At 40.8% G+C, this 19276-nt stretch overlaps 1 protein-coding gene across 2 annotated transcripts in view; it reads right to left on the bottom strand.

The window, feature by feature from the left end:
* Positions 1-3213: 3213 nt before the first annotated feature.
* The window catches only part of fbxl17 (F-box and leucine-rich repeat protein 17), a 289004-nt gene continuing 272941 nt past the window's right edge, over positions 3214-19276 (bottom strand). Inside the window, exons 11-12 of one of the 2 annotated variants that reach the window (XR_007570352.1) lie at positions 7962-8221; positions 5590-5712 (exon numbers count right to left, since the gene is read on the bottom strand). Coding sequence is in view for 1 of the 2 variants with exons in the window: in XM_050050910.1 (XP_049906867.1) it covers positions 5575-5712 (138 nt within the window). In the remaining variant the exon portion in view is untranslated. Of the gene's footprint in view, positions 5713-7961; positions 8222-19276 lie in introns of both variants that reach the window. The other variant, XM_050050910.1, reaches the window with a different exon arrangement.

Raw genomic sequence — 19276 nt, forward strand, 5'->3', positions numbered from 1 at the left:
TTTTTCTTGCTGGAGAAGTAACATTAAAAACATCTTCACTGAAGGTCTTTTGTCCCCTCACTGGAAATACCTGACCTTCTTCTATTTATGCTGACACATAGTATTAAATTAATACACAGCCAAACAAATGACATGAAAAACATCTTACAATGCAAATGCAACGACACCTAAGCAACGACATTCACTGAATATTTGTCTTTCTTATAGATGGTGAAAGAGAGCATAATAATTGCACTTTCCTCACTCTGTTTATCTGATAACAGGGTTCCAACACCTTTTTTTTTTTTTTTAAATGCCAGACTTTACTAGACTCAAATTTCCAGACATCTCAGTAGATTTTTAGACCATATTTGACATCTAAGTACAAATAGCTAGATTTGTAGCTACTGTAGCTGTTGTTAAATGTAAATAATTGGTTTTAAGATCCAACTGTTGACAGAAGACTGTAGGCAGGTACTGCAGCTTACACAAGTCAATGAAAACCATATTGAATAAATATTATATTATTGTTATGTCCATATTTTTACATCTCTTTTACAAGCAAGAACCTAAAATGACTTATAAAATAAAAAGTTACATGAAAAAGTAAGTTTTAATGGGGGCAAGAAAGTTGTAGGTCTTTTTTTTCCAGACATCTTCAAGCATGACTCTCAATAATACATTACAGATAAAAATGAGATTCCTGATACAGCAGGGAACTGAAATGGGTACAGACATACCACAGGACAAATGGGAGGAAGTGAGCACTGGTGTACACTTAGTAGCCAATTCAAATACTTGGAGGGAATTCGGATGGAACGTGGTAATGAGATTTTTTCAGACACTAGAAATAGTGGCTAAAATGGGCTCAACATACTCAAATAAAAGTTGGAGAAACTGCAGTACACAGATTGGCAAACATACCCACATATGTTGGTCATGCACAGAGGTAAGTGCATTTTGGGATGAGATTTTGAGGCACTTAAGAAAATATTTTACCAAAATCTCACAAAAGATTAAAAGAGAGCAATATTGGGTATTGGGCACTGAGCAAAAAAAAAAAAAACTTTTAAAAATATTGATAACAGCAGCACTTCAATGCATTACAATTATTTGGTTAGATGGAACAGATTACGTACTCCTTGAGAATCCAAAAAGAAATATGTATTAAAAGATGGGGCCCTGCTATTGCCATACTGACAAAGTGGTGTGATCAAAATCCACAAATTTTACAGTATATATGTATCTCCCCTATCTGCTGATGTCATTTTTGTCCAACATTCCTTTTTTCCCCCCTAATTTATACCTTTAGTTTTATTTCAGAATTAACACTTTAAGCTGGCCACATAGGCACAGTTGTAAAAAATAGGAAAAAACACAGCATGGAATTGTGAAAATGATTGTATAAGTTGCTGGAATTGAAATGAAAGAAAAAAAAAACAGGTGTTAACACAGCACCAGTGCAGCCTTGTTTATTCACCGTGTCCTTGGAAGAAACAATGAACACAGCCATTAAGGTGTCCTTACCCAGAAAAGACAGTCCGCTTCCTTTTCCAATAACATCACTGTGTAACTCATAAATGCTCAGTGCTCAGTGGTGATGCTAAAGATATTGATGCATCTTCTTTCAAACTAATTTGGCACTGGATGTCTGGATTTGGTTCAGTGGCACTTAGAGCAGAGCTGTTTTGCAGGTTTGGTGTACAGATGTAGAGGCCGCTCTACTACGCTATATTTCGTGCCTTGCCTTTGATGACATCAAGCTTGCTTGGGCCCGCACACAACGCTAAACATTTTGGCTACACTGGCTGCCTAAAACAGACTGTTTGTATGATCAGTTTATTTTCAGAAGTTCTGAATTTTATCTGTTAGAAAACACAACATAGGGAAAAGTCTGGAAACACACTCTGTCATACTCTGTTCCCTTTTTTCCATATTTATATATATCCAGGCATGGAAATGACATAAATCTATTTCCATACTGCGAGGGAACCCTTTGGTAAGAGGGTGCAGAGGAAGTGAGATCAAAAGTGAGTGCAGCGGAGAGGAAGTGTGGCCATTGACATTTGTTGCCCCTGTGTTTCCTGCCCAGTCCTACACCGTCACTGTCTAATAAGTGCCAATGATCATTATAAAAAAGAAAATACTTGCAGTCACACAAACAACAGCTCTTTCAGAAACTTCAGAGACAATCTGAAGTGATGCACAACTTTTCAACTGTTGTTTTGTGTTAACAATCTGCTCAGTTTCAAGCAGCTGTAAGGTTTCTATCCCTTTGTTGTGAGCGGGCGTTGTTCAAACAGTTTCAGGGGGTGGACACAACATAATGAACACCTTTGAAATCTGTTGCAATTCAACACAATAGCCCATTACTGAAACAGACACTATCTTGTGATGATTATAGCATGAGGCTGCACCAAGGACGTATTGGGAAAAATACATCTGAAACAAAACCACAAATTACAGCCTTAAAACACACCATAGTGTTGGAGCAACACATTTCTGACACTTACATTTAAAATTAGATGCTCACAAAGGTAGCACTTGTTTTGAGGCAACTGTAACTGGTTATAAGAGAATACACAAGTGTTGGTGTGTCCGTTCCCTGCGCAATATCTGAGGTGAAAGATGATTAGAATAACAAGAAGTTCTCTGAAAATTGTCTCTGCAAGTAAGAAACTGTAGGTTTTTAATTACACAACTGAAAGCTGTGTTGTATGTGTGTCTGTTTGCTCCATATTTTCAAGCTCACAGAAAATGAAACAGGAACTTGCTGATGAAAACAGAGCTCCCTATGCTTTTATTAAGATTAGAGAGAACTCCTTTAGCTGTGACTCAAGTGAATTGCACCTCGTGTTGACACAAATTGCGTTGACAACACAAAGAATGTATCAGGGAAGAACCAACCTTCGCATCCTGTTTGATGCTATCTCCCACGTTTGATCGCCAGACATGAAAATAGGCACTTGAAAGGGACAATATTGTCAAAGACTGGGGACATATTGAGTGACAGCTTTTTAGCTCTTTGAGGCCTTTGCTGGTTGCTGAGCAGCAAGCTGATGTCTCCTCACTTTGTTTCAGATGTGAAGCTTGTGCGATTGTGGCAATAGCTCTGACCTTGACATCACAAGTATTCCTTAATGGAAATGCAGGTTGATTGTTGTGTCATGGTGCTCAACAGAAAAGACATTATCAATGCATGGGCATCTGTGGAAAACATCTTTATTTCTAACAATACAGAGGCTTCGGTGTGTCATACTTGCGCATTCCAAGGCCTTTAGGTGTGATGGAAAACATGCTGGTTTCCTTATTTGCATTTTACCTGAGCATACAGATGCAATCTGTGTTGAATTTAAATTTCACCAAGTCTACCATCATAGTCATTGTGGTCTTTGTGTTGAAATGCAATTGGTGTAATAAAAAGTCCGGAAAAACATGCAAAAAAAAAAAAAAAAAAGTTAAAGCAGTCCACAGATTATGTAAAATGAGCGGAAAAGTATTCCACTGTCATTCTGAATATTCTTCTCCTGCCTCAAATCCACACATACAAAAGGAAAAGAGGAAAAAAGCTTGAAGTAGTAGTGTTTTATTCATCTTTATGTAAATCCAGTCATTTACGGTTGCCTTAACAAATCAGGAATCAAGTGTGTCAACATCTAGCAGAGAAGAAAGTGCATATGGGGATTACAAAAGAACAGAAACAGAACAAAAAACAGGCCGAGGGAGAAACTCTCCATCGGTTAAAGTCTACAAATCCTGACAAGGGTAAAATGAAGGTGTTTTTAATTGTCTGAAATCTCTATGTGCTGTAGAAAGTTTACAGTTCTACTCAAACCCCTAAGCTCAGTAAGCTATTGTTCATGTCTGAGTGACAGTGTGTGGAGGCTGAGCCCAGAGCTGGTTCACACCATAGAAAAATACCCTGGTTATTTGCATTTTTGACTGTACACTACTGAGTTTCTATAGAATAGATGAAAAATGATCAACTCTCTCCTACCGACTTTTACTGGCCCTGGTTATAGGCTCAAGCCAGTAATATCTTTACATCCTAAACCACTAAGAAAGATAAATCCCTTGTTGCATTGCTACATAGCTAAAGTTACAAGTATATGCTCAAAACCAATATTAGGCTAAGTAAATCCCACGCAGTATTTATTCATATGTATATATCAGATCAAATAATGGGAATATAGTATCAGATAAACTCAGATAAACATTTCTTCAGTAAATTCTGGGTCGATTTCAGGTCGCTAATTGGATGGCAATTACCTGCTAACCACTTAAGGCAACATTTCCTCTTACCTGTCATCACGGCGGTTGTGGTTAATCATCTGATAACATGACCCAGGGTTTTTAAGTAAAGGCAACTTCTATTTCAAGCACTGTTTGATTTCATTCTGTACTGACTCAGGGTGATGCTCAGTCAACCCTAAATCTACACATGGCATCAAAAGACAGCATTGTTCCCAAGTCATACAGAGGCTCATTTTAACGTCAGGTCATCTGTAGATAATATCTGTGTAACGGAAAAAAATATGAGGAGGATTTCAATGTAAACATGCAGGTTTTGAGAAATAATCAATGCTGTTTTCCGGTCATGATTTTTCGCAGGGGTTTGAATCTTTCTTCTGCACCGTGAGAGTGTGCATGTTGAGTCACAGCAAAGAGTTCTGTCCTTCAAATGGAGCCGCGTCAAAGAGCTCAACACGTTATGAGTCCACAAATGCCTTTAACACTGTACTGAACATCCAAGAAAAGAAAAAAAAAAGATCCTGTAATTGGACAAAATAAACATCACAGATTTCTCAAAATGCCTCATGTGAGGTCTGAAGCCCTGGCAGTTCGGTTGTTTTCCGGTCCGAAGCTGTGGGATGTCGTCACGTGATCTCCGAGTCTCTGCTCTGTCCGGTCTTGTGCGATCTCGCTGCAGCAGTTGAGTTCAGTTTGAAGGATGTAAACACCGCAGAGGGCTGACGTGGGTGTGGTGCTCGGAGAATATCATTTCCGAATGGGGCAACAAACCTTTTTTAATCTATTCGTCCGATCGTTCCTGAACCCCTAGAACTCCCAGACCCCCTCCTGGTGCATCCACTCCAACCATGGTGATACGGACAACTTAAAATGTATGAGGCTTAACACTCTATTAACGGAGTAACTTTCGCTTAAAGTAGATATCAATTAACACTCGGTGGTGCACTGCCTCGTCACTCCTAGTCACTCAAGGTTCTGGTCGAGGAAAGTACATATTGTTGGATGTAATCTGACACTTTATCAGTGATGAAGAGGATGATTCAGCCAAGATGATGATAACCTATGATTGATAAAGTATGATGTCTCACTTAATTATAAAATACCAGGAGACGCATATCTTAATTAAATTATTAAAATGGTAGATTCGCTTCAAATGAAACAGTTGACTGGACCTTTGTCTGAGAGTGTGTAGCTACATGTTCACATGCATGTTTGAACAGTGGATGAGAGGCAAACATGACTGAGCTGCAAATATTGTGTATGTGTGTCTGTACACAAAATGGGCCTCTGTGTAGCTATGTGTTTGTATGTGTGTGTGTGTGTGTGTGAGAGATCCAGCAGTAGCTACGAAGTGTTCGATGTGTTGGGGCTCCAGCCCATTTGATAAGCTCTCTCCAGGGTTCTCTTGCAATCCTGCATCACCGTGCTGAAAACAATGTGTGGGTACTGGACCACCAGCCTCTCCACTGTCTCCTCGTTCACCTGCAAAACACACACACACACACAAATACACACACATGCACTGTTAACATAATGAGCTGGTTACTAATAGCACAGAATTGTCAGCTTCCCAGGACAGAAATAGAAAGAAGGAATTTTATATTTTTAAAAAAATCATATTAAAAAAGACTATCATTTTTGGAAGATGCCCTTTCCATCTGTCTCCCTCAGACTCTGTCCCCCATCAATGGGGCTGCATTATGAAAACGATCTTTTAATAGCCATCATGAACAGGAGGAATGATAAAAGAGAAGCTATTATGCTCATTTTCAGGTTCAAGCTTGTATTTTGAGTTTCTACTAGAACATGTTTACATATTTTCCTCATATTGTCTATGTTGGAACACCTGTATTAACCCTCTGTCTTATGAGGCTCAGCTTTAGTTCATGTCTCTATAAGCCAACCTCCCAAAAAAACCCTGTCTGCCCTGACTGGTCAGCATTTCCGGTTCTTCGCATCTCAGTTTCTCCGTACCGTCACTGCAGCCGGGGAATGACTGTTAAGGGTATATAGCGGCATTTTCTACCCTAAAAAATTACCAATAAAGCATGTGGTTAAATGTAGCGGTGTATTTGCAAGCAGGGAATGACTGTGTTTGGTCGCACTTGGTCGCGTGTTAAAGCAACCCTTACCTTTCTTGCATTTCACACAGCAGTTAGAAAAAATTTGAACATCCACAACTCCTGCCTCCCTCCAAAGTCCCATCCCCCTCCTCCTGCAACTCCACCTCCCTCCAAAGGCCTACTCCCCCCTCTTCCATTACGTCTAGACGTAGACGTTGGCAAGGTAACGTTAGATACACAGAAGAGGAGACTGAGTGTAACACGCCAAGAGAAGAGTAGAAGGGAAGAGGAGTAATAATAATAATAATAATTATAATAATGTAACGTAAACGCTAACATTAGATAGTACTGGTGACTGTTGTGCGAGCGGTTACATCAGTCGGAGGCCTCCACGTGGGGAAGACAGACAGGATGCTCAGCCAATCATTGCATTTGGACCAAATGCAATGATTGGCTGAGTGTCCTGTCTGTCTGTCTTCTAGTCATGTACCAGCAGGAATAAGATCCAAAATCAGTAACAAATTTACAACATCGGCAACCAAGTTTACATGAGTTTACATGTTTCCCTGACGTTAGCATGTAGCTACACGTAGCAGTGTATATAATGTAAACACTTGCAGTAGTGTACCTGGAGCAGATGACCATATAAAGAATTCTGTTATGAGCTGATGTCAGCTTGTAGCCAAAGTAGATTAAAACATTGGAAACAGTGGAGTAACACTGGAGTTTTCACGGTCTGAAGTTGAAGCTTTTTACTTACATTAACCTCATTATTTGAAGCTTTGGCCACGTTTAATATGAACATCCATCATTGTAATATTATGTATTTGTCAGAAAACTAAGGAAAAGCACAATAAGTCCCTTTTAAAGCCATTGTTACTTCATAGGCATTTAATGAAAATACAATGCTAGTAAATTAAGGTAGATGAAAGAGTCATAATGTTAGTTATCTGGTAAATTAGACCCATTGCCTAGCTCTATGTGAACACACTGTGCTTATCATGAGTCAACCAATCAAGCACTTTATTTCGGAATCATCCAAGAGCCATTCACTCAGTATCAGAGCTGATTTCTCGGAAGTCCTGGGAAGCTGTATTAAAAAGAGGCAATCAGCTTAAAACCAAATAAATGTAACAGAAATATTGCTTTAGGTCCAATAAATGCAGATTTTTAAATGACTTAATTTAAATGGAGTAATTTAAAAATCTGTCAACCGTCTCTGCATCGCCCCATGATGCCTTATTAAGATAATCAGAAACACAGATTGAACAGTTAGTGCCCCATCAAAATGGCAGCGTACCAGACTAATATGAAGCAAAAGCAATTTCTTAAGAGTATACAGTGTACGCACATATGCACACATACACACCCAATTGGACTACGGTGATGGGTTTAGCACCAGAGGACAGCTGAGCTCACAAGGCTAATGAGGCCTTCATGTTCTCAGAGGGCCAGAAAGACAAGCAGCTAATAGCACTTCTTTGCCAGTCTAACACTCTGTCAGACCGTCACTGGGAGCCAAGAGTGAGAAAGCCTGAGAATCTGACAAAGAGCAGAGGCAGAGTAACCCTGGAGACCTTGAGGGGTTAACCGCAACCCACCCAGAACCAACCCCCGCCCACCCGCGAGCATGACACTTTCCAGGGGAAATGATGTATAAACACTCACACACATGTTGAGCACACAGTCATCCGTTGTTGCCAAAGCAGTGACAAAGTGTTTCGCAGTTTTCCCCGAGCTCATTGCCCGAGAGCCCCTTAGTTTCTGTGTTTTCTGGAAGAAAAGTCTTGCTGGGTAAGAGTTCCCTGGCTCTTGCTCAGGTTATGATCTGCGTTGGTTGTCATTTTCAGTCTAATTCCCACTTTCTCTTCATAGAACACACTTTCCTTAAGTGGTGGGTATCAGCAATTCTTTGTCAAGGAGAGGAACTGAGAAAACAAATGGACGGACAGAGTTAGGATTAAACCGGCAGAATCACAGAGAGAAATAAGTGTGCTTGAGCAAACAGACCGCCGATGCTTCTCAGGTCACAGGAGGATGATGGAAACTCTGCAGAGCACAACTGAATTCAAGAAGACCAAAAAGCAGCAACAGCCTTCCCTTTGATTGCCAAGGAAGAAACAGCGAGCTGGAGTTCGGGTGCTTGACGCCAACACACAGAAGCTTAACAGATTCTTTCAGGATAGTGTCGATACAAAAAAAAATAACATAAAACCAAGACTGCAGGGTCAAAAAGTATTTCTTATTTTCATCTCTGTTTTTTGTTTTGTTTTTCTGATCAGATGCTACGGGAGAACTTCTAAGAATAAATGCCAAAAAGCGATCTTTCCTCAGTTCTCTTTCAAGTTAGTGTTTCAGCGAAAGACAACAGAGACTGGCAGAAGGCTTTAAAATTTAAAATAATACTCTGACATCTCAGCCGCTGAAAGGTGCATTAAATCATATGAGTAAGAGTGGAAATGAGAGAATTCCGGCAACACTTTCCGTGCTGTGATCAATGATTCATTAGTAAAGCTGATGCATTAATAAAACAGGGTTTCAGGATATTTCCTTAGAGAATTAACCTTATTATTACAGTATGAGATAATGTAAATATTCAACTGCCAGTTTTACAAAACAAACCACCACATTCCTTCTTGTAGTGAAAAGATTAAACTCAACAAGTGAGGCGGTAATGTTGGCTGTGCTGGTAGAAAACAGGAAGTTATGTTGAGCTTTTCCGCATCAGGCACAAAAGAGACGCAGCCAAAGAACTCCTGCAGACACAGTTCTGGATCTCTGTGTGTCTTTCTATTTAAATCTACATGATTGCATGTGATTATGTGCATTTTCAATTTGCGCATTAAAAATAGTTTAAATATTGCAACAAAGTTTTCACCCCTGGCTGAGGTGGAGGAGTGTGACGCTAGACTGACAGCCTTGACGAATAAGTCATGAGGTTCGTGACATACTTGATGCATGTGAGTAATGAGAGTAGGGATGACATTAATAGCAGCAGAAAAATAACTAATGAAGGGATTTTGACAAGCTGCTGCAACTTGTAGGTAAGAAATGGACATTTTCATTGTTGGTATGTGGCTAAATGTTCTGCTTCTCTATGTTTTTTTGAGGCTGAGGCTGAGATGGTTATAAATTCTGTTATGTTTTTTAGTTAATACCAGGCACTGCACCAGAATTTCAATTTTGGATTGGCCAAAGTAATTTTGGCTGGGCCTTTTAATTACAGTTTTTTTTTTACAAGTTAATACTTTTTGCCTGCCTTTGACAGTTTCCCATTGGTAGCGCTGCTGAAACAGAAATGACTGTGGAAGGCAACTCACGCGCCTGGTTTATTATACCCCTTTTATAACATTTCCAATGCCAAGACAGCTTATTATTTACCCATGACAGTTTGTATTTATTACAAGCATCACATGGCTCAGATTGTGCAAAAATGAAACATAGTATCCTGTCTATTATGTTTTGTTTTTGCTTAGGATTGAGCAGAGCAATACATCCGTTCATTTAGAACACTGACATTTTAATTCTGTTTTTTAATTTTTATTTGTTTAAGTTGATTGCAGGGACAGACTAGAGAGATTGACTGCTGGGGGACCTAGATTGACTTCTAACAAGACAAAGAGCGTGGCACTGATCATCGGCTGCTGAATAATCTAATGATCTCTATACCTTGACACGCATGCGCACTCTCAACAGGTAAAATGGCCCCTTTTGACTGGTCCAAACTTCACATATGATGTAACATAATAAATGCTGTCTTTTACTTTTAGAAAGGGAAGCGATTTTATGAGGGAAATTGTTAATTCTACTTGTTAAAAACAAAAGTTAAGAAGATATTTCCCAGTCATTTAGGATGGGCCATTTGTACAAGTGTGCAGCCCAGGCCCGTTAGGCCCACCAACAATGCCACGCCTTGTTGACGTACACTGTTTTTCAATATTTATCCTTTGGGAGAAAATAGTTAAATAAATCCTGGCAAAAGCAACAAATCAGTCAGTTTTTATTAATAAACACTGGTTCTCAGAGGAAAGGATTAGTGTAGTCTCTTATTCCCATCTTACGGGATTTGACTCAGGTGTCTGACCAAAATACTGTCTTGAATCATGAATTTGGAGCTTTTCATAGACTGTCTGGTCCGTGGAGTGTTGGATCCTTTCCAACAAATTTTGCGACTGGCTCCTAAAAGTGATCATTAGCTTTTATGTTATGTTGGATCATCCTCACACCTGTTTTTTCTATTTTTTTCCCCCCTTTTATTATTTGCGAAAGGCTTTTAATGCCTTTATTAGTGGTAGTGAAGAGATGACAGGAGGAGGCCTGGACATATGAACTGGGGATGTTGCGGTTCATAGCCAGCAGGGCGACCCCAAACCTGTTCTTTTACCCCTCAGAGAAACACCTGTAGTTTGCCCACAGATGGACATAGGTTGTCTCCGCAGAGGACCCATGTGGGAGCAGAAGAGCAGCTTAACTGAGGCCTCTAAGAGCTGCCACTAAAGAGACAAGTTAAGTTTGTTATGACATATGGCTGAGCCTCATTAGCAGATAAAGTGACAAACCCCTGATTGCCTTCATAACATATTATGCTATATTCTTGAAAAGAGAATGAAACATCCCCCAGCTCGTTAATCAGGGCTTAATTACAATTAAAACTGATCTAAAGAATAGACCTGTCAAAGTGATGGGAGGCCATAACATTCATTAATGCTAATTTAGTGCAGCTCCACTTGCTGAGCAAACACGACACACACAAAATGGCTCCCAATCAAAACGCTGAATCACTATCTAATTGCCGGTTGCGGCAACGCTAAATGTTTGAGCTGCAACAAGATTACTTTGATGGAAATCATGAAAAGATAACTATTGCACTGACCTGTGCTGCTCTTGTTGATAATACTGTATGTGCAGAAATAAAGCTTGCAAAGCATTGGTCTACTTATGCTGTTTTCTTAAGTTTTGAAATGTAATTACTGTCACGTACAACAGGCGTCAAATGATTGTAATTCAAACATCTTATTATTATTACGCCAATCAAGCCTGAAGGGGAAAAAAGATTTTTCTATCAATCAAATCTGAGCCAGTATAAATTTTAAATGGTTACAACACAGCAAAAGACTCCTTGTACCTGGTTTGATTAATTGGCATCTGCCTACGCTCATTTTTAAAACATTTCATTGCCAGTGGATAGAAAATCTTGTTGACAGAAAATCAGTTGACAGAGGCATTTATGCATCACAGCATCCATTAACTCTCCTCCACTGCGTTACTGTAAATCTTCTCAGGCCTTAAAACAACAGCCCTCTGTAAAAGAACCCTCTCCTAGCGAGTTCCCAGAGCTCACAGCTACAATCCTTCTTCCAGAAACAAGCCCGTGTGCCCTTTGCATGGCTCTGTGGTATGTTGAATGAGACGTGATGACATCACCACACCTGCTTGGTATTTGCGGCTCAGAGCCGATGTTAGACATGAAGGTCACACCAAACGCTGTGGGTAACTGGCTGGCAGCGAGGGGAGTCCTCTGGTTACAGCAGTGGTGCCACTGACTTCTTGAAAACCGGTGATTCAGCTGTTTCTTCCTGGAGTGAAATTTTCTTACTGGGCAAAACTGTGCTTAACGATATTTTGTTGCTAGGCAACATAAGCTTACAAATGCTATCGGAAAGCGCTGGGGCATCTGGTGTCAGGAATGGTGCTTTAGATATATGGCTCTGGCAGGGAGGATTTTTTTTTCTTTTACTCCATGCTGTCCTCATCCAGTGTACTGTACTGTACAACCCCTCCTCCCAACCTGCTGCCAAGTCTGTAGGAGAGCCATATGATAGAGCATACTCGCTACTCACTGATGATTCTAATCTTTGAGAAGCATCTGGGAGCGCAGCCACAGCTATCTGGAGCGAGGCCTATACTTATGATATTTTCCCCCATTTTAACTTCAAAGATGCAGCCTTGTAGATCTAAGGGCGGTGTAATGCATGCTGACGGGTAATGTGCCGTTGTCAGGGTTTACAAGCGGGCGAGAGAGGGATGAGGGGAAAACAAAAAGATGCATGTCTGATATGCTGCTCAGCAGAAAGCACCTTTTATTTGAACATGCTGTACAGTAAACGGGAATAGTTTACAGTGTTGTGTGTGTGTGTGTGAGCAGCTGTTGACAACTGCTTCTTTAGTTTTACATGTGAAGGCTGAAGGTAAGTGACGGCACGTTCTGGAGCTGACCTCTGCTCTCCCTTTGAGTGCTCTCTTTCTTAACAGTGAGCTCTTTCTGTAAGTCCGATCCTCTGATGCAAATGCACTCTATCACCGCGTAAAATATACATTTACCGCAAGAGCCGGGCCTTCCTCTAGTAAGCAGCGCAGTAAAACACGTCGTAAAGATGACTAATGCAGCAGCAGTTCACATTCTCAGTGGGAAAAAGAAGAACAGGGCCGTAAATCGATAATCAGATACACAAACACGAAGATGCATATCATATTAGACCGGCGTGGTGAGAACACCCTGTGAGTGCTCCTAGCAATCAAGGGAGGGAAATGGAATAAAGAGAGAGGGAGAGAGTTTAGGAAATAGAAGGCTAAAAAAAAATATGGCCTCCGCTCCCTCTGAATATATCAAACCCACAGAGCGCTATAGCAACAATGACCCTGAAAAAAAGTAACAACACACGGATTGTTGATACTGAACAACTTCAGAACTGAATTTAAAAGCATGCAGATATCAGAAAACAAAGACAAGTTCAGTGGTCATTTTTAGAAGATGAAAAAAAAAAAATAGTTTTTGCAATAAAATGGGCCTATTTCTTTTTATTTCCTCTGTGTTTTCATTAAATCCAACACAGGTCTGCAGGGTTCTTTTTCCCTTTCTTTTTTCTTCTTCCCCACATTTTCTTTGGCCATGTGGCAGCCATTGCTAGTCCCAGGCCCATAAAGAGAGACAAATACCCCCCGTTCCCTGTCTACTCCCATGTAGAGAGTGTATCAGTCAACCAGTAAATACATTTGGGGTAAATGTTTAAAAAGCCTGTTTAGGCAGCAGAAGAATGCAGTGCATCAGGTCTTAGTAAAAGGCAGCTTAAACAAGTCTGGATTTAAACAGGCCAGATTTATAGCCTTCTTTAAACTGCTCAGAGGAAAAGCCCCAGTTGTAAAGTTTCGAAACGAGTGACTGGACAACTGAAAGATAGTTCAGAGTCTCCGATAAGAGGGAGAGGAAAGAGGAGGAGAGAGGAATGAATGGAAAAGAAAAGAAAGCAAAGGATTTCCAAAGTGTAGGGACAGAAAAGAGGTCGCCACAAACTTATTCTGAAGGATTCAATATGTCTAAATGAACTATCGATGCATTGGCTTGGAAGCTTAAGGAATAGACTGCTCTTTACCGAGGAAAGCCTGAGCTCAAACATTTTGATTTTGTCTCAGAAAGCCAAGCGACCCTCACAGAAATCTGCAGTGCATGGCTCTGAATGTGCTTTTAAAAACCAGGTCAGGCACCGCTTGCGACAACTGAGGTCTGGTCCCGCTCACACACCCTCATCCCTGCACAATATCAGACAGCAGCAGAACTGAAAAGCAGGGTGTCAGTGCATACGCTCACACACACAGACACACACATGGAGGAATGGGGGCTCAACTGAACAGGGTCAGAGAAAGAGGTTCTGGAGGCCAGGTTTGTAAACCCCACACTCCATCACGCGTGACAAAGGTAACTAAAGGAATGTGTACGAGGCTCAGCCCAATCCCCCTCTCCACACCGGCCTTCTTATCTCTGCAGACTGGGGGAAAACATTCCATAACTCAAGAGGCTTTACACAATTTATTTGTTGGTCTCGGTAGAGCACTATCACAGCTACATCTATTAGGTAGAACTAAAATAAAGCTAATTAAAATGGGAAGTGTTGTGGTGACCCGATAAACCAACAAGCCCTGGAGTTAAATTTGATGTTGTAGTAGCAATCATACTCCAAACCATTCCTTTCTGTTGTGTTTAATACTTCAAATTAAGCACTGTAATGGTGAAACTAGCATGAAATTATGCTTTAATTAAGAAGTGTAAAGAAAGAAAATCACCAGAACCATAATTAACTTTTGCTTACAAGCAATATACAGTAATTCATATGATATTTATGATGGGGTTATTCCTTTGTTTTTTTTTTACCATGCACGTCTCACACATAATATAATCCAACTGGAATTTCCGCCTCGCAGTCGTATGCCTCCACCAACCAGTCAAGTTGCAGTTTACACCCATGTCTGTCCTGACTCATATGGAGCACTGACATTTCATAATGCTTCAAATATGGATGTCAACCAGGCAGCACAGAAGAGCTATACAATCAGCACAGTTTCAAAATGGACACCCATGATTAGTGTCACCAACTCAGTACCTGACCAAATGTTATGGTCAGATACTGAGAACAGAATACTATGATGTCACAGTGAAGCTGACCTTTGACCTTTGGGATATAAAATGGCATTGCTTCATCATTTTATCCTGTTTGAAATTTGTGTGAAATGTCATAATTAGCATGTGAATTCTTGAGTTATGGCCAAAAATGTGTTTTGTGAGATCACAGTGACCTTGACCTTTGACCTCCCACCTTCAAATTCTAATCAGTTCATCCTTGAGTCCAAGTGGGGGTTTGTGCCAAATTTAAAGAAATTCCTAATTCCTAAGACATCATGTTCACAAGAATGTGACAGACGCGCGGTCACAGTGACCTTGACCTTTGACTAATGTTGTCATGATGCTGGAAGTTTTAACTTCGGTTCAATAATCAACAGCAATTTTTGATACCACTGGGAAAAATTGGCATTGAGGACATGCAAGTTAAAAACTGTAATAAAAGATAAATATTTCAAGGCCACAATATAACAGTAACACCTTTTTTTTTTTTTGGTTAGTAGCAGAGAATAGCAGAATGACTGTTATAAACGGTAACAATAAGAGAGCGTGAGAAAGCGCAGCTGGTACCAGTGTATCAATATGTATTGAATGGAGGTGCAATAAAATAATTGACACTGTGCACTAAGGTAGAGGTCCTCACACGTCTGCTAGCTACTAGTTCCTAGTTAACAAAACCAAGGACCAGAAACAGTCTGGATGAAAATTATAATCCAAGTGGACCTTATTTGCTCTGACCACCAAAAATTCTGTTTTTGAAGCGAGATGGAAAGAGTGAACTGTGAAGTGGTTTGTTTGAGTTAACCACATTTTGGACTTACTTTGGACTGACTGTCCTCAAATCCCTTTTCAGATGGGTTTTCTTCATGAATTATATATTATTCATGATTTCTATCTATTAATATTAATTTATTTTTCACAGGTCTGTTTTGGATCGGGGCCAAAGTTTTATACCAATGAAGACCTCTACTCTAAGATTTTTTACCACACACAGTGAATCTGATGAATACACTTGGAGTAAAAAATAAATCCAGTTATTCAAGATATATATTTTAGCAGCACTAAACTTTAAGTGTAGTATTAAAATTGATAGCATCGTTTAAAAACACACAAAGAGAAACACAGAGAGCGCAGGTAATAAAGAGAGACAGGTGTTGGGACAGAGTGACAAACCCAGAGAGATAATAGAGATCAAGATGATGAGCTCATGTTCCTACAACAGGGACTGGTTGGGGTCAGATATTGTTGTCTCAATGGAGGGAGCACAATGAGATAATAACAGACCTGTTGAATGCCCTGTAAGCTAAGACCACGTCTGCCTCTTTAAATGCCAAACAGCACAATGTAGTAAGGTGGGTACACACACACATTCACATACACACACACACCCCTCCAGAAACTATAGGAACAAATTCCAGAGCAGCTTACTGGAGGTCAGACACAAGCAGAATTCCTTAAAGATAATCACAACAGAGCTACTGTGTTTAATGTTTTCCCTCGCATGACTTCTTTGTTCTTCAGGAATAAATAAAGAATGAGGACAGCTTGACCCTGTCCTTTTCAAAGAACACCATGATACAAAATTCATAGTGACTCTTTAGAGCAAGGAGAGCTCAGATTAGATTTGTGGAGCGGTCAGAGTTACACAAAGGGCAGCAAGCAATACATCTGTGAGCCTAATGTGTCGACACCACCGACTGTAGGGTGATTATTCTGAAATATGGGTTAATTCTGAATAATCGAATGCAATTACAGTCAAGATTTCCTGTATTTAAAAGCTCAAAGAAAGCCATCTTGTACAGAGATTTCACTGTCGGCTCAAGCACAAATCTTGACAGCATGATAAATCTGTATCTCTGTTTCTGAATTTTTTAGCTCAGGGGTGAAAATTGTTCTTTTTCTCAAATGTTCACTGAGCAGCCACAGGTCACAGAGACACTATTTCTGGCAACACACTTTGTCTCTGCAAAACACAGCAAAAGTTAATAAAAGCTTTCACATCCATCGGCTATTCTGTTTCCAATCAATTACAAAGCTGGACATCAATCAGAGGCTTAATCGATCCCCAACCCAAAATTTCCCAAGCTTGCCTGGATGTACTAAATTTGTACGGACACAACGTTCAGCGAGGGAGGGGGCTATGTTGTCATTAGCATTAAATAGCTAATTCATCACCAAAACAGTCAGACGCTGTGCCTGCAGGCTAAAAATGGGCTGTGACCTCCCGCTGTCTCTCTCGATGTCTGAAGGAAGGAAAAGGCGTATTGAGCCAGACGTTAGTTATTGCCCAAAAACATATCAGGATTGGCAAGTCTGAGTATCCAGGCCACACTGAGTCGTGCCTACTGTCTGTCCATGACTCCATGAGATTATGTTGACCTCCGTTGTGATGAGTAAACAGCCCTGGATGAGGGAGGAAGAGAAGGAGGGGGAGAAAAAAGGGGGGAAGGCTGAAAGACAAGACAGGGGGGCAACTTGAATGAACTAATTGAATGAACAAAAGATGTGAGCGGCATCCAAAATTCACAACAACCTTGGCTGTCCTTGCTTAGAGGAGGGTAAGGGAGGGAGAAAGGGAGAGACAAAAAGAGGGAAAAGGGGTGAAAAATAAAGCGAGGGCAAGGTGGAAAGAAACGCATCAGTGTGTATGTGAGTGCCTGTGAACCAGGTGAGGTCAGCTTTAGGTGTGTGTGTCTGGTTGGTTTTTGTTGAAGGGCAATTCTGAGATTCCCTTCAGATACTCAGTGAACTCTGTCGATGTCTCACTTTATTTCACCCGCTCTCCTTCACTGTCCCTTGCTCCTGCCCTTTAGAAACAAGATGAAGGGATGATCAGGAGGCGGCTTCAGTTAAGACCGCCAATCAATACAGCTCTTCTGTGTGGGATGAGACTCCAAGATTACACTGAAAATCACAAATAGCAAATGACTCTTTCAAACTACTTTCTCGACTTTGAACATTCAAGTCTGACCAAAGCCTGGAAAATAGAAACCAGGGAACCTGCCCGTTTTGCACTCTACGCTGCGCACGCAGCATCTTCCTCCTAATTCCCCTTCGCTTTACACTAAGAACACTAAGAATCCCTGCCGTTCACAATAACAACACTCATCAAAGAAAGTTTTGCCCAACTCCCAAACTCTCATTTCCTAAACGAGAGTTAAAATGCCTCCTAACTCTTCACCATACTTCATCTTTGTTTTCCTCACTCCAAACCTCCAGGCCCTGAACAATTAGGCCCTTGTTTATGTCTGCAAATTGCTGTGCCGTGCCTATCTGTGTATAGTCCCCGGCAGCTGGATGCACCAGTGGAACGACTATATTGATTGGGATGTCTGTTCTTTTAACAAGGTCTGTCTGGTTGCTCTATCTGGGGGTGCAGCAGCGCTCATACCTGTTCCCCAAACGCCGCTCCACCTCAGTTCAGGTAATGGGCGCACACTTCAAAACTGCTTACACAAAACACTTTTTTTCGGGGGGCCATTTGTAAAGGGAATAGCCAGCACTCATTCCATTGTTTCCTTTTATCTAATTTTCTTTTTATTTTCTCTTGGTTTCCGTCATTCGTTAAATCCTTCTCTCATTTTTTTTTCCTTCTCCTCCCTCATCTCCTCCATTACTATGATAACTCTTACTCTATCCACCAGCTGTCCCTGAAGGGGCCAGTAGCAGTCAGTGTCATTATTTTCCTAGTCCGGCTTCATGCTGACGGTGTGAGTTTGCTTCCCCCTCTCAGTTTCACAACCTGGACTGCCCATTTGTTTTCACTCTAATGAAGTAGTGGAAAAGAAGCAGGGGAAAAAAAGAAGGCAGATAAAAAGAGAGGAAAGGGGAAAGGTAAAGAAGGTGAGGGGAGAAGAGACATGAGAAGAGAGAATGGACAGGAGAAGACAGAGGATGAGAGGGGAAAAAGAGGCGCACTTGGGCAAGCTCTGAAAATGCTTCTAAAGAAAACATTCCACCGCAAAAGGCTGAAAAAGATCAAAATCCCAGAAGTGATACATCAACGGAGGATGAAGGCTCCGAATGTTCAGTGGCCAGAGGGGCCCATTATAGAAAACAGCAACTTAACACATATAGGAGACATATGAAAACAATGTCGAGATAAGGAGTGCAAGGAGTTACACTGTACGGTGCTAGAAAGTACAGTGTGTTTCTGCACAAGTCAGTAAAGCGTACAGCTGGATCTCTGTGTCTGGACACTTGTCTTAACTTTGTGGTTAACCAAAAAAAGCTATAAATATTACAGCATTAGCATTTGGTGAGTTTGGCATGTTTATGTGCGTTTGTGTTTCAGCGTCTCCGTGTCTGCCCAGTCCAATGAGCAGAATGCTGTTACTACATCGCTAGAATTTTAGCTGGAAATTACCTCTGACGCCAGTGCACTGAGTTCCACCACTCGAAAGCATAGTCTGGATTAATGCATAATGTTCCATTGTGTTTGTGGAAGTGTAGAAAGATGAATTCTCCCCACAGAGAGGACCAAACATTTAACAGTAGACTCACTAGGGAGCCGGGCTTTTCTGTGACACACGCACTGACATATGCGCCACTGCCGAGCAAAAAGGATCCGTTTTTCAGAAGATTAAGGCAC

The sequence above is a fragment of the Epinephelus moara genome, chromosome 8, assembly GCF_006386435.1.
Source record: "Epinephelus moara isolate mb chromosome 8, YSFRI_EMoa_1.0, whole genome shotgun sequence".
NCBI classification, from domain to species: Eukaryota; Metazoa; Chordata; class Actinopteri; order Perciformes; family Serranidae; genus Epinephelus; species Epinephelus moara.